General features: G+C 53.9%; 1 protein-coding gene across 9 annotated transcripts in view; it reads left to right on the forward strand.

Moving 5' to 3' along the window:
• Positions 1-13,054, forward strand: part of Kif21b (kinesin family member 21B) — a 47,913-nt gene extending 34,859 nt beyond the window's left edge. For 3 of the 9 annotated variants that reach the window (XM_063240130.1, XM_063240131.1, XM_063240133.1), the window contains 9 exons: positions 1,568-1,606; positions 3,670-3,806; positions 4,857-5,037; positions 5,980-6,144; positions 6,406-6,523; positions 7,359-7,529; positions 7,980-8,179; positions 8,611-8,800; positions 9,184-13,054. In XM_063240130.1, the coding sequence (XP_063096200.1) occupies positions 1,568-1,606; positions 3,670-3,806; positions 4,857-5,037; positions 5,980-6,144; positions 6,406-6,523; positions 7,359-7,529; positions 7,980-8,179; positions 8,611-8,710 (1,111 nt within the window). In that variant the 3' untranslated portion in view covers positions 8,711-8,800; positions 9,184-13,054. The other 6 variants (XM_005005914.3, XM_005005915.3, XM_013157978.2 and 3 more) reach the window with 4 other exon arrangements.
• Positions 13,055-15,321: the final 2,267 nt, after the last annotated feature.

Here is a 15,321-nt window from a genome sequence, read left to right on the forward strand (position 1 = left end):
AGGGCCCCAAAGAGGGAAGAGAGCTGGTGGGCCAGGCTGTGCTGTGGGCGTGTGGAAGTAGCTGGCAGCTCCCAGCCCTGCTGAGTCAGGAGGCCTTGACATTCCGTGTCCTCTATCCTAACTGTAGGCCTTCCCTGCCTCTAAGCATGCTGGGACCTGAGGAGAAGGCAGGAAAGAAGCCACCAAGACAAGGGAGGGCCAGCCAGGAGCTGATGGCTATGTGGGGAGACACTCCGGAAGGCTCCCCAGAACCGCCTCTGTCCTCTGCTCCTGCTGACTCTTTGCCTCTCTCTGAGGCTCCTTCAGCTTCTGCCACTGCCCTATCCAACCACAAACACTTTAATTAACACCCCGGGTTCCTTGTGCATTCCAGCAGACAGAGCCAGTTTAAGCTGTACCTAAAGCTTCTGTTACTAAATTGTAATTGCTAATTGTAATTTCGGTTAACAGCAATCCCTGCACTCAGAAGGCACCTTTGCCTTGCTTTACCATCTGCTCCTCTGTTCATGATTCATTTAAACTGTAAATCAGCCTTGAACATTGTCTTCCCTGCATCACCTAAAGAGGAGGCCCAAGGGCTTTACAACTAGAAAGTAGCTGAGTAGAGCAGAATCCCTCCACCTTCTCTGTCCCGAACAATGGGACTCTGCTTGGGGAAGGGGAAGGACCCCATCCTCCCTGTGTTCCTTTATGTGCTCCCCTAAACTTCTGGGTCAGCCCTGGCCATCTGGAGCTTCTTTCTCCTTCCATGTGGCAAGGGACAATAATATTGTACCTGTCCTTTACCTGGTACCTGGTGTTCAGCTGCCCACCTATCTGCAGAAATGCCCCCCCCCCCAATGCTGAGCCTGGGGTGAGGCTCAGTACCTGGACATCCTCTTTCCGCAAACCCAGTCCAGCGCTGGCTGGGGCTGTGGACAACACCCAGGCCTCCATCGGTGTATTTCTCAGCCCTACTGTTACAGCTGCCGGGGATGCTTGCTCCCTTTTTTGCAAGGATTGCAATCCCAGCCTGGTGATCTCCTTGGTCCTATCCAGTGACCTAGATCTGTGTTAACAAGATGGCTTCTAATCATGGTCCCGGTAGGCTCCTTTGGGGACCATGGGCTTTGTAAAAAAAATGGGCCCTGAAGAAATCCTGGAAGAAGCCAGCTCCTAGGGAAGGGTACAAGCAGCCATGGCTTCTCTCGGCCTCAGGCAGGTACCAGCACTGCCGGGGTGGGGCAGCCAGAGAGGTTGGAACCAATAGGGAGCCCCAGAACCATGTCCCCAAGTGTAGGTCTGGCTTCCCCTATCTTCTGTGACCCTTCTTATTCCCTACCTGCTAGCTGAGGGACCCCTGGTGGCTCACTCCTGGGAGAGTCTCCCAGCTCCCTGGTCAGCCTGTCCCCTCTCCTTCCCTGCTCTCCCCCGAAGGCCCTCCTCCCTCTACCTCTCTCCACTCAGTTCCTCGTGAGAATAACCGCCCTCTGACCTCCCTGCCGCTGCTGCTGCCACCTCGCCACCTCTGCTACCCCTGTGTGTTTTCCTCTCTCCCCTAATCCAGCTAATTTTCTGCCCTCCCCAGGTCTGATGACAGCGACTCCTCTTTGTCGGAGGTCCTGAGGTACACACAGAATGTCTCTCGTTTGGTCTTCTCTCTCTTCTCTCTTTCTGTGCCTCCCGCCGCACCGGCCCTCCCTGCTTGTACACCTCTCCTCAGCATGCGGCCCTTCCTCTCCCAGCCCCCTACCTCCTCTCTCCCACGCCCCTCCTGACTCTTCTTCCTGCCCATGGTTCCTCCTGCCCAAGGTGGTCACTTGGCCTCTGGCTGCACCAGGCCTGGCTGGAGTCGGGGGTTTGGGGTGAGGGCAAAGTTGCTTGTGGCTGGCTCTGTTCTCTTCTCCTCCCTGGCCTGGGTAGGGAGGAGCATAGCGTGGAAGCTGGGGGTGGCTGGGCTATGCTGAGTGTCCCAGGGCAGGGGAAAGGGCCCAGATGCCATGGGTACCAACTGGATGCTATTCCTTTAAGAGATGTTGGGTGGTTTGGTGACTGCTAAGGGTCTTCATGACTTCACTTGTGAGCCCCTCAGTTAGGTGGGCCTTTCAGGCCCTGAGAGGGCCAAGCAGGGTGGCAGCAGCTCCTGGTACAGGAATATGCAGGCATTCCCATACCACTCAGTCTGGGGGACAAGCAGAGCCCAGTCCCTGCAGCCAGCAGTATTCCACAGCAGAGGAACAGCCCAGGACCTGCAGGTCCCGAGCTCCTGAGCAGGAAGGCTGACCGTGGGCTGCACACCACCAGCCCTCCAGAGCTCTCTGCTCCATGCTCCAGCCCAGGGGGCGGTGTTTGTTAGTCCTGCTCTACAGTGAGCCCGCCATCAGGAGACATTAGCCATCACGGGCTAGCCTTGCGCATCAGAGCGAGTGCTGTCTTTTCCACACATCCTCATAGGAGTCTCAGGCTGATGGCCCTAACCAGTGGGGAGCAGGGCAGCTTGGGGAGCTTTTTATGCATATACCTGGCTGCCAGCAGTTCCCCTGGGCAAGTCCTCAGGGCCTTTGTGAAAGTGCTGTAGGGGGACACTGGTCATTTCTAACTCTTCAGTCATAGTGTCACTGTCTTCAGACAGGCTCTCACTCCAAAAGACCTTTGCTGAGGAAGAATTTAAAAAATTATCCTAGGGGTCTTCAGGAAACAGGAGTCACAAATTGTGTGCCCTCACTTGGCTTGTCCCCATTCCCCTCACAGAGCTGGGAAGAAGGAGGTATCATTCTGGGTCTGGAGAGCCTCATTCCAGAGAGGCCCCCAACCTCCTAACCCAGGCTGAGCTGGGGCCCAAGGGGTTCGTTCCTTTGTAAATGGCAGGTGTGGGTCTGACGGCACAGGAGCCTGTGGGAGGGGTGTGTACGTGTGTGTGTGTGTGTGTGTGTGTGTGTGTGTGTGCGCGCGTGCATCTCGCCTTTGGGAGCCACAGGCCCCAGAGGGAGCCCTGAGGAGATGGAGGGACAGTGGTCAGGCTGTCTGTGAGGTGTTGGTCTGAGTGTGTCTGCTCCTACTCCTCATACTGGCTGACAGAAACAGCAGGAAGATTCTGATATGCACTGCAGGGCCTGACTCTGGCCCCTGGGCCTATGCCCTGCCCACTGGGCCTGGGTGCATTTATGTCTCAGGTTTCTGGATCAGGTGGGATCAAGTGGCATCAGACGAGACCTCTTTGTGTGCAGGGCCCATGCTGCTTCTTCCAGCTGTGCTCACATGGGGCTTATTCCCCATAAGTGTTTAAGGTAGTGACTACAGATTTCTGTAAACACAGGCTCCCAGCCTGGCACACACCTGTAACCCAGTACTCTGGGAGGCTGAGGCAACAAGATCCCAGATTTCAGCTCAGCCTGAGCAATTTAAATGACTTAAAAGACTTCGTCTCACTATAAAAAAAGGGCTGGGGATATAGCTCAGTGTAAAGACCTTGGGTTTTATCACTAGTACAGCAATGACAAAAAGGCAGACTGTCCTCACCCTGTACAGCATTTCCCACTCTTAGGCCTCAGCAGACTTCAGCCAGAGGTCCTGGAGTCTCCGTCTTGAGGCCCTCATCCCTTTTGGCCCGACCTTCTCCCACGTTCCTCCGCAAGCCTGGCTGTTGCATCCCTTGCTGACGGGTGTACTCTCTCCCTCTCTCCTGGGAAGGGGCATCATTACCCCGGTTGGAGGAGTGAAGGGTGCTCGAACAGCCCCACTGCAGTGCGTCTCCATGGCCGAGGGCCACACCAAGCCCATCCTCTGCCTGGATGCCACAGACGAGTTGCTTTTCACAGGATCCAAAGGTGCGTGGTGCCCCAAGAGGCCTGGTAGGTGTCAGGTCTCCCACCCACCCAGACATCCCTTGCCAGAGTGGGCTGTGATGGAAGACAGAACAAAGAGCCCCAGGAGGCGTGGTACAGGGGGTCAACTTGCTGCGCCCTTAGCTCCTGACTCAGTTCAGGACTCCTGTCACACGCAGCCTGGCCTGCCTTCCTCAGACCTGACCCCTGCAGCTGCACCCAGCACTGCCAGACCTCCCTAGAAACTGCTCAGGGACCCATCCTGCCTTTGCTCATCTCAGTCTCCCAACACCACTGCCCCAGTGACCTCACCCAGCACCCACATCACCTGGCACCTTTAGCCAAGCAGGTTGACAGCACAGTCCGCAGAGACTTCTGCTGTCACAACAGTGCGGGCAAAAGTGTGACCAGCAGAATCCCAACACTGAGGAAGACTGATGCAGGAGGACTGTAAATTCAAGTTCTGATCAATTTAGTAAGACTCAAAATTAAAAATAAAGGTGGGGGTGTGCTATGAATGTAGCTCAGTGATATCACTATAGCTCAGTGATATTTCATTACCTGCGTTTGATCTGCAATATCCCCCTCTAAAAAAAAAGAAAGAAAGAAAAGAAGAAATAGAAATTTAACTACCAGAAAAGAACAAGTCTGTAGCAGACACAGGTAATAGAAACATAAGCATTTGTATAGCTCAGAAGGAGAGGTAGCTGTCAGTCAAGCTGTAACTGATTGACCCGAAGGTTTCCCATAAGATCTGCTCATTGGGTTGTCAGTATTAGCATTTGTAGGAACAGGCACCAAAAACTGAGAAATTTTATTTTAGCTCAAGTCACCTTGACAGTGCTCATATAACTCACCCTGATCTAGGGCTCTCCACCAACTTAATCTTTGCCCCGAGTGTGTTATGAGTACTCCTGTATGCGGTTTTCTCTCTCTCCAACTTGAACCTCCACCCCTAGGTCTCTCTGTCACGCCCTGCTCACCCTGGGAGCCCTGGAGGGTGCACTGTTTGTCCCCGAAGGCTGACATCCCTTCCCTCCTCATCTCCCATAGACCGCAGCTGCAAGATGTGGAACTTGGTGACTGGGCAGGAGATCGCAGCTCTCAAAGGCCACCCCAACAATGTGGTCTCCATCAAGTACTGCAGCCACTCAGGACTCGTGTTCTCCGTGTCCACCTCCTACATCAAGGTGTGGGACATTCGGGACTCAGCCAAGTGCATTCGGACACTCATGTAAGTGCCCATTCTCTTGGCCTGTCCCACCGCTGGACTGTGGCAGGCTGCTTGGGGCAGTGTTTCTCAGCCCAAGTGATCCTCTAAGCAGAGCCCAGCCTGGCCATGGGTTTGAAATCCCTTGGTTGAGAACAGCATCTGGGACAGCAGACTAGTGAGCCTGGGGTCTGCCTGACCCCCACCTTCATCCCAGCTGGCCAGCTCCTGTTCTTTAAGATGTGCAGGCTATGACCCCAGGACTCTGAAAGAGGTGCTGGGAAGCGGGATTAGTGAGGCCCTCTACAGAAGTCGTGTTTTGTCTTCCCATGGACTTGAAATACCATAGTCTGATATTTAATTTGATCCTTAAGAAGTAAACAGGAATTTCTAGTGTAGTATTTTATGCTGTACGATGCTATAATGGAAGATACTGTCATTGTACATTTGTCTGAATGCAGAGAATGTACAACACCAACAGTGAGCCCCAGCATAAATCATGGACTTGAATGTAAAGTGTGTCCATTAGGTTTGTCGGTCGTGACAAAGGCACCACTATGGTGTGTGTGTCAGTAACGCATGAGGCCGTGTGTGTTGGGGGAAGGAGGTACCCAGAAAATGCCTGTATGTGCCACTCAGTGTTTCTGTAAAGCTAAAACTGCTCTTTAAAAAAAACCTTAGGAAAACAGGAAACAGTGGATGTTATTGCCTCTTTTCATATCTGAGAAGAGAGAGGTTAAGTGATTTCACATGATGCAGGCTCCTGCCCTGATCTTACAGTCTGGCTATGCCTGCGCAGGCACCCCTGCAGGGCACATGGGGTGCATCTTACTGGGAGTGGAGCAGCAAGGAAGGCTTCCTGGAAAAAAGTGGGTCACATGAGCTGGCCTGAGTGAGGTGTGATGAGTATCCTGGCCCACAGGATGGGACAGTTTTGACCGCTAGCTTCCCTCTTCCCCTGGGCAGGTCTTCGGGCCAGGTCATTTCAGGTGATGCCTGTGCTGCCACCTCCACGCGGGCCATCACCAGTGCCCAGGGGGAGCACCAGATCAACCAGATCGCCCTCAGCCCCTCGGGCACCATGCTGTACGTTGCCGCCGGCAATGCTGTCCGCATCTGGGAGCTCAACAGGTCAGTCCTGAATCAGTCCCACATCTCAGAGTGGGATAACCCACCCCAGGGTGGGCGGGCCTTCAGCTACCATCTGACCTCCAGGCAGCTGAGCTGTCCCTCTGAGACCTCTGGGATTCTGGTAAGCTTAAGTCTAGGTTCTTGATCTTGCTTTGGGGGAGTGGGGTACTCTGGCCAGGTCTGTTTGTTCCGGGACATATGTCTCCTTCACCTAGGGTCCCCAGAACCCACCAGCCCTAGTTGGCCTTCTCCCCGCTGCAGGTTCCAGCCCATTGGCAAGCTGACTGGTCACATTGGCCCTGTGATGTGCCTGACAGTCACCCAGACTGCCAACCAGCATGACCTTGTGGTGACTGGTTCCAAGGACCACTACGTTAAGGTACCTGAGGCCTCTCTGCCCTGAGGCCTGGCTGCAGGTCATTTCTTCCAGTCTCTTCCATCTTTATCTTCTGTTGCCTTGGGATAATTCATGGAAATAACTAGACTTCAGGAGTTTATGCTGAAGAAAGCACTGATGAAGGCAGGAAGTGCATGCAGAGCTACAGAATGCGGCACTGTTTTATAAATGGAGAAAAATATCTGTGGGTGGATGGAAAATCTGAACAGGATGAAGGTCAACTATTAAAATGATAAATAGTACCAGGCACAGTGGTTTACGCCTGTAATCCCACCACTTGGGAGGTTGAGGCAGGAGGATCGCTCTGAGTTTGAGGCTAACCTGGGCTATATAATGAGTTCAAGGCCAGACTAGACTACTAGTAAGACCCTGTCTCAAATAACAAAATAAAAATGATAAATAGGTAGCTGGATAAATAGGTAACTGACACATAGCTGTAATCCTAGCACTTCTGGAAAGCTGAGGCAAGAAGATCACAAATTTGAACCTAACCTGGGAAATTCAGTGAATTAATGAGGCCCAGTCTCAAAATACAAAATAAATGAAGAGCTGAGGATTTGGCTCAGCGGGAAGGTCCTGAGTTCAATCCCCAGGCCTCCCCCATACACACACCCCAAAAAAGAGACATAAATAGGAAGAGCAGGGCAAACTATACAAACAGCACTAATTTGGTTTGCTGCCTGGTGGTGCAGGCAGAAACTGGTTAGAGACTAGAAGGAAGCTGTGCAAGGGAATTGGGTGGAAGAACCATGGTGAATATTTGTACAGCAGCGCAAAGGCCTGGCCTCTTTCCCCTCCTCTATCCCCGCCCCCACAGATGTTCCAGCTGGGGGAGTGTGTGACAGGCACCATCGGCCCCACCCACAACTTTGAGCCCCCGCACTACGACGGCATCGAGTGCCTGGCCATCCAAGGAGACATCCTGTTCAGTGGCTCCCGGGACAATGGCATCAAAAAGTGGGACCTGGAGCAGCAGGAGCTCATCCAGGTAGGGTAGAGGGAGGGGAGGGGTGCCTCTTCCCCTGAAGCCTCCCCTGCTTCTATAAGTCCCCGTAGACACCTGTTCTCAGCAAAGGCTTAGCCCTTAGGCTTTGGGTTTGGAAATGAAGGCCACAGGTGGCTTTTCCCAAGAGTATCCTGATCCATATGAGGGCTGAAGGCTTCTCCACCAGAGCAGAATCTTAAGATTTCAACTTGGGGCCCAGGAGCAAAGGCCTTGTCTCTGGACCCCTGGAGCCCCTGGCCCAGAGTCACACAGATTGCCTCCTAACTCACAAGGGAGGCCTGTCTGTGGTCTGTGGAAAGGCCAGGGGAGCCCAGCAACAGCCCTCACTACCAGCAAGCATGAGTTCCTGGAGCCCCAGGACTGGTCCCTCCCTCTAGTTCACATTCACCAGCCCTTACCAGCCCTTACCAGCCCCGATCCTCCTTACTGCAGCAAATCCCCAATGCGCACAAGGACTGGGTGTGTGCCCTGGCCTTCGTCCCCGGCCGCCCCATGTTACTGAGTGCCTGCCGCGCGGGTGTTATCAAAGTCTGGAACGTGGACAACTTCACACCCATTGGGGAGATCAAGGGCCACGACAGCCCCATCAATGCCATTTGTACCAACTCCAAGCACATCTTCACAGCCTCCAGGTGGGTGCTGCACGGAGGGGCTGTCTCTGCTCCAGCCCTTTCCCTAGGGTGGGAAGGACAGCTGGGAGGCTCAGGACGCAGACCTGTGGTGCCCTCCTCTTTGTGCCTGGCCAGTGTGCTGGGCACTGAGGCAGACGGGAGTAGGGAGCTGTTGGGCTCCAGGCAAAGACTCACCCACTGTCTTGAGTCTACGGTCCTCACCCTATCCAGGTAGCTCTCAGATCCCAGAGCAGCCCTGCCTCCCACAGACCACAGCTCCTGAGCCCCGAATCTGTCCCCTGTGCAGGCAGTGCCCAGGCCCCAGTCCCAGGGTGCTACTCAGATGGTCTCTTCTTTTCCCTTCTTGTTCCGACCATGTCCTTCCTGTCCCTCCCCCCCCCATCCCTTGTCCTCCTCCTCTCCTCTCTGCTTCCGCCTCTCTCCCCCAACAGTGACTGCCGGGTAAAGTTGTGGAATTACGTCCCTGGACTCACCCCCTGCCTTCCTCGCCGGGTCCTGGCCATAAAGGGCCGCGCCATCACCATGCCCTGACCCCCCCCCCATCGTCCCCCATCTCTCTCTTTCTTCCCTTCTTTCCTTTTCCCTGTCTATCCCCACTTCGATCTGAGCTGCTTCTTGACGGTATGAGATTATTTTACTCTTTCTTCCTCCTCTCCCTTCACATCCTGCCTAGCCCAGAGAGGTTGTCCTACCCACCCCTCTTCCAAGCATGGACAGCGGGCCATGGCCCAGAAGCGGGGTGCCAGTAGCAGGAAGCAGAGGGAGGGGAGCATTCAGGCCTAGATAAAATAAAAACAGCAAAAGGAAAGCCCAGAAGGACCCCACTGGGTGCCCCTTGCCCAGCACGCTTCTACCCCAACGGTCCACCCTCCCTATGTAGTGCCTGCCTCTCTGTCCCCGCCACAGGTGGGAAGGGGGGTACTCAGCCCATCTGTGACTTTTAGGGGCAGCCAGCTGGGCCCACTTTGAGAGCTGACCAGCTACTTTTCTGTCCTTCCTGCCAGTGACCTGACGGTGAAGTTTTGGAGCATACGGCGGTTACCGGAGGCCCATCCTCGGAGTTAGGTCAGAGGGGTGCCTGGACCCTCTGCCCCAGCACCCATACAGTGCGGAAAGGAGCTGTGGCCAACCAGATGGGGAGCTGCACAGGGACAGAGGGTGTGGCCCTCTCCCGCTCCTTGGACTTGCCACAGTGTCCTGTTCCCTCTATTCTTCCACTGCCTCTTGGGAGCCTCTTGGTGAGAGAGAGGTTGGGGAGGAGTTAAGCTGTGAAGCCAAAGGCATTGGCCCCTCTTTTCTCTCCCCAGCCACTCCCTGGCCTCCCCTCCAGCCAGCCATGGTATTTCTTGCTGAGCCGGCCTTGCCCTGTCTTCCCCACTGTCGTCCCAGGGCAAGGCCCCATAGGAAGGTAAAGTAGCCCCAGCCCCATGGTGCCCCTCTGATGAGCTGGCCTCCCCCAAAGCCCACAGCCCAATTTCTGGAGCCACTGCCCTGCCTCTGACCCAACAAGGTAGTCCTCAGGTAACCATGGAGACCAGGTATGGATCAGCTTGCAACTGAGCCTGAACCCTGTGTCCACCAACAGCTGACAGCAGTAGGCCCCAGCCTTTCCTTGGTGGCTCTTTCCACTAGGGCCATGGAAGAGCTATGGAATGACCCCTTTCAGGAGATGGTCGGGAATTCTTCAGTTATTTATTATTATTATTTTTTCCTATTGCCTCCTGGAAACTGACTTGAAGTTTCTTCCCACACCGTCTGTCCCTCAGCTCTTAGGGGGTCTGCTCCCATGGCGCTCTGTAGAGGAGGGAAATACCTGCTTCTACTCTTTCCAGCTCCAGCCTAGCCCCAAATGTGCCCCCGACTGGGGACCCTTCTAGTGTGCCCCTGGCAACTAGGCTGCCTGATGCTTCAGTGCCTTCCTCGGCCCAGGCCTGGCCCCTTGCTGGGCAGCCTTACACCAGCCATGCCCTCGGTACCACCTGTATCTTCTCACAGATCTCTTGCCCTCTACCCCTGGGAGAAGGGCATGCTCCCCCGGCAGCCCGGGACCAGGAGCCCCACCCCCCAGAGTCTCATGCGGTCATGGTCATGTAGGAAGCAGCTTAGTGGATTGTCTGGTAGGAAGCTCCTGCCACAGGTGGGAAGGCGCTTGTTTTCATCGTCCGCTGAGACAGGGAGTCTAGTCAGCTTTCTTCCTGGGCCTATTCAGGAGACACATTTTTAAGCCTTAAACCCAGCATAGTGCATGGCTCATCCTTTTAGATTGGTGAGGAGGCAGTTGTTGGTTCTTGGAGCTTCCTTTTCCCCTGGGACTGTGCCCTCACAGCTCCAGGCATGGGGCTGAATCGGTGTTCGGGCGTCCCTTGTTGGAACTATGCTGGATTTACAGCAGTGGGTCGGGAGGGGCGGGCTCCATCCCTCATCCCAGATTTTCCCCCAAGCGTGTCCACACTGGTCTTGTGCTTCTCGGCCTCAGTCTGAGAGCTAGGAATCCCTGCCTTGTTCAGAGGACATGTTGACTTTCGAATTTCCCAGCAGTGGCGTCGTCTCTGTTCTCGGCTCCTTTTTTGTGTGGCCAGGGCCTTGGAGCCTGCACTGGCATGGAAGGATCAGGCCCAGTGAAGGCTGTGAGGGGCTGCTCCCTCCTTGGCACTACCCTAGAGGCTGAAGAGGCTGTATTGCCTGTGTGTGGCCCCTGCCAGGTGTGACATTAGGTCTGGTGAGCCAACGTGGGACAACTTGCCTCAAATGCTGGTCTTCTGGAACCAGAGTGGTCTGTCTGCTCTGACTGCAAATCCTTCTTCCTCTGGCTGCTCCAGGTTTGCTGGGCAACTCCCTTTGTGCTCAGAAATGACCACCAGTCTCCTATCCTGCCCCATCCAGCCCTCCTTACCTGAGTGGAAAGCTTTGACTTTGTACCCTGTAAGAATGACCCCGTCTGCATGACTGTTTACAAACTACAGAAACACGTGAGACTTGTGTCCACCTGCCCGCCCCCATGGGCTGGGGGTGTCCCAGCCTGGGGTAACTATACTGTAGCTTCAAGGCCTGTTCTTGCACAAAGTGTGGTCTTATGGCTGCGAGAGGTGCTCATCGCTGTCTGTGTCTCTGATGGGTCACTACCTCACGGCAGGGCTGGCTCCCCTGTCCCGGCAAGTATCATTGACTCTAAACTTGAAGTCCTTCGGGATCCCTGAGCCGATCACCCCTGAGCTGCTCTAAGCTGTGCTGCACAAACACTGGGATCTCTGCCCATGCTTTTGGGAACATCCAAGGTACTTAGGAAGGGGCACAGCTCCACCTCTTGCACAGGCACCCTGATTGTTGGAAGCACAAACCAGTTATGATCTGAGCACAGTGGCAGGGCTCTCAGCAGGCACTGTGGCCAAATTGGGAGCCAGGAGGCTCCTCAAAGGTTGGCCAGGACCCAAGTTAGGTAAGGATGCATATAGGGATAGATAGCTGTCCTTGCTCAGAACAAGGCTGGGCCTAATTCTGGGGCTTTTCATGTTACATTGTGTCCCCATCCTGAGACTTGAGGTCCAGGTCATATCCGTGTGCTATGGCCCCCGGGAGCAGGACACACTCTAGCCCGTACTCCCTAGTCTTTCAATGCCTGAGTGCAGGCTGATGCCAGCCCTGCTGAACCTGCAGAGTATGGACTTAGACTGTCTCCTGAGCCAGGTCCCGTCCCTGTTTTTGAAGCTAGCTGACTTCCACAGCCCTTCAGCTTTTCAGCACAGTCCTACACCAAGGCCTCATTCTCAGTATTAGCCAGGTCAGTGTTTGCTTTTAACCGAGGCACTTGGCTCCTCAAGGACAGGCAGAATCTCCCGAGGCTGCACCTGGAGCCACAGGAGGTTTCTAAGGAGGGAGGGGAGGAAAGAGCACAGGGTACACAGTCAAGCCTTGTGCTGGTCAGGGTGCCACCACTAGCTGCTTGGGGACAGCTGTGGCTTGCTCACCCAGCTGAAGCTTTGGAAACTCTTTCCCTCTCTTGTCCAGCCCTGCTGCCTGAGTCGGGCTGTGTGGCTTGGCCACAAGGCAGTTTAAAGCACAAAACCCCCGTGGTGAAGAGATAGTCTTCACTCACCACCTAATGACGGGCAGGCGGCTGCTGTGAAGTCAGGGGACATGATGTCCCTTAGCCCTGCCCAACTCTTCTCCCAACTCTTGTGGTCCACCCCAATTGGAATCTGGGCTGGGCACAGGCACACCCCTGAGCTGCTCAGACCATGCCCAGGCCTGGTGTGTTTGTGGGCAGGGCCTGCCTAGCAGGAGCAGTGAATTCCTTTCCACTGTGAAGCCCAAGCTTGTGGCATTGTCCCTTTGCCATCTCAAACAGGAAATTGCTCGCTGCTTGCTTTGTTGGGCACAGCCTCTTCCTGGTTGATGGCCAGTGCCCCTCACTGAGCCTGGCTCCCAGATCTTCATTTCTTGCAGAGTAGACTCTGCGGGGAAAGTTGTTTCTTTGGCATCTGTGCTGTGTCCCCTATGCCCACCCTCTACCTCCGCACTCAGATAACCCGCAAGCCCTCGTGCACCCCAGTTTAGTACTTCAACTGTATGTCCCAAGGCCCTGGCCAAGAAGTAGGGAGTAGGAACTACTTGATGTAGATGGTCAGAAGACCCCTGAGGAGCGAGGCCCTGCCTGTCCACCAGCTCTTTTCTAGCCATCGCCCCTTGCCCAGGCTCGTGTGCCCCTCTGAGATATGGCTAGCACAAGGTGTATATAAGTTTTGTACCCCTGATGATGACTGTACATAGTGTATGAAAGTTATTTAAGCCTCTTGCTGTACATTTCTGTTCCTAGATTGAATGTGTGTGTTCTAAGAAGTTGTCATAAATAAAACCTGAATGACTGTTGTCTGTGGAGGGAGGCCTCTTAGGGCTGCTGAACTTCGGCCGGTGGTCTTTTTTAGGGTGGGAAATTGGTATTGGTGTTGGTAGGTAAATGGGGCCAGCCTCTGGGTCTGGGTCCAGCCTGATGAGAACTTCCTGGGCTGCAAGTCTGGGGCTCCCCCACAAGGAAGCAGAGTTTCAAGTGTCCATTTCCCCTGCTGACTTCACATGTTGCCTCTTGGGGCCAGAGCAAGTACAGCTGCCGAAAGAGGGCGCTTGCATGTTCCGAGCACCTGTACATCGCAGGCACCATTCAGGGAAGTTGCCCTTGGCTCTTGCCGAGCCCGGGACAGCTGCCATCTTCATCTGAGGGGATGTCTCAGAATGGAGGTGAATTAATTCACTAGGCTCACAGCTGGAAAGGATGGAGCCCGGATTTAAATCCACCCTGCTCAACCGCAGCCTCATTTTCTTCCACTAACTTACTGCTGCCTTCCCTGGGGCCCGGAGTTCACACCCCCGTGCGCTGTGTGTGCCACACATTTTGTTCCCTCACCACTTACAGAGTGAAGGCAGAAATATAAAATGTTCCTGTCAGGAAGTATCTCTGTAATGGTTGTGATTTTCATTTAATCTTTTAAAAGCTACCTCCCTCCCCCCACACACACACACTTTGTTTTTCTTTCTTGGTGCCGGGAGTTGAACCTGGGACCTTGCCCATGCTGTCACACCACTGCACGACACTGCAGCCCCACCTGTGTTCCCCTGGTTGCCGAGACAGCTCCATCATCTCAGGATGAAATGTGGGAAAAGTTGCAACGTCATTGCAGGCCCAGACACTCAGAACCCTTTGCTTCCTACCGAGCTCTGTTTTGTTTCCCAAATATAAAACCAAGTTGCTTTCTCAGCTTATACAAGTCCCTTAGTACTCAGGAGCTGACCGAGACCCACAGCTGTGACACAATCCAGCCAGTTCCTGAGTTTGTGCAAAGCAGTCATTGGAAGGGTGTGGGTGTGTGTGTGTGTGTGGTCTCAGGGAAGAATCCCCAAGAAGCTTCCAGTTCTCAAGTAAGAGGACCCAGAGTCACATCCATTTCCCTAAGCCCCCAACCCCTCCTCAGGCACAAAGCCTGCCTCTTGTGGCTTTCAGGAGGATGGTGGCTTTGGGCTGCCCCCGCCCAGCCTCACCCTTGCTCCCCATAGGCCGTATCACCATAGGGTTCCTACAGTCCAGAGTCCACTATGCACTACCGAAGTAACAGCTGGGCACAGCCAGCTGTGGCCAGGCAGGGCGTGGGAGTGAAATCGGGACCAGGCTCTAGTGACCTTGTCAGGGGCCTTCAAAGGCCAGCTCCTCCCTGCCCCACACTCCTTCCTCATCCCTTCCCCAGAGGGCTAACAGCCAAAGTTCCAGTCTCCGTGTTTTGAGGGAAGAGAGGCACACAGTCAAGAGCCTCTTTAATTTTTGGATTAATGCAGTGCGCGCCCCCGCCCCGCCACCTCCCCTCCTCCCATAGTATGAATACTATGTACTTTAGAAAATTTGGAAAACAAGAGAGTCAAGGAAAATTCCATTTAGTATCTAAACTTCAGGGCAGTGTCCCAGACAAGGAAATGACACTGCTCAGAGAGCGATGAGAGCCATTCATTGTTTGAGCTGAATGGCATCTTAAAAGATCAACCCTTTTTTTCCAATCTTCTCAATTTAGAAGTGAAAGAAATCCAGACCCAGAGAGGCTGACAAAGTTTGGCAACATCATACTGGGACAGAGATGACCCCACGATCTGTTACTTTGGTTTGACTAAGGGGGCTTGTGGGATCATCAGAATGGTATTGGAATAGGCCTTAGCCCATATCACTTGCCCTATTCATACATTAGGGTTTTTTGGTTTTGGTTTTGTTTTGTTTTGAGACAGGGTCTTGCTATGTTGCTCAGGCTGACCTTGAACTCACTATGTAGCCCAGGGTGGCCTTAAACTCATGTTAATCCTTCTGCTTCCGCCTCTCGAGTGCTGGGATTATAGGTGTGTGCACTACCATCCCTGAAACTGTTAACAGATTTTTTTTTTTGTGCCAGGAATCACACTCATGACCTCATGTTTGCCAGGCAGATACTGTGCTGCCGAGCTACATCCCCAGCCCCTATTGATAGATTTTTAAATAAGATCTACCATCTATCTCTGCTTGTAGCAAGGCAAGATTGCCTTTTGGAGTCAAGCAGAGTATGAATGTGTCGCCAAGTCTGTTGGCACTTACTCTAATTCACTTCCATATTTAAAGTGGCCTGCTGATAAGTTCC

The sequence above is a fragment of the Cavia porcellus genome, unplaced genomic scaffold, assembly GCF_034190915.1.
Source record: "Cavia porcellus strain 051 isolate PalLab524CR breed Dunkin Hartley unplaced genomic scaffold, mCavPor4.1 scaffold_29, whole genome shotgun sequence".
Lineage (NCBI taxonomy): Eukaryota > Metazoa > Chordata > Mammalia > Rodentia > Caviidae > Cavia > Cavia porcellus.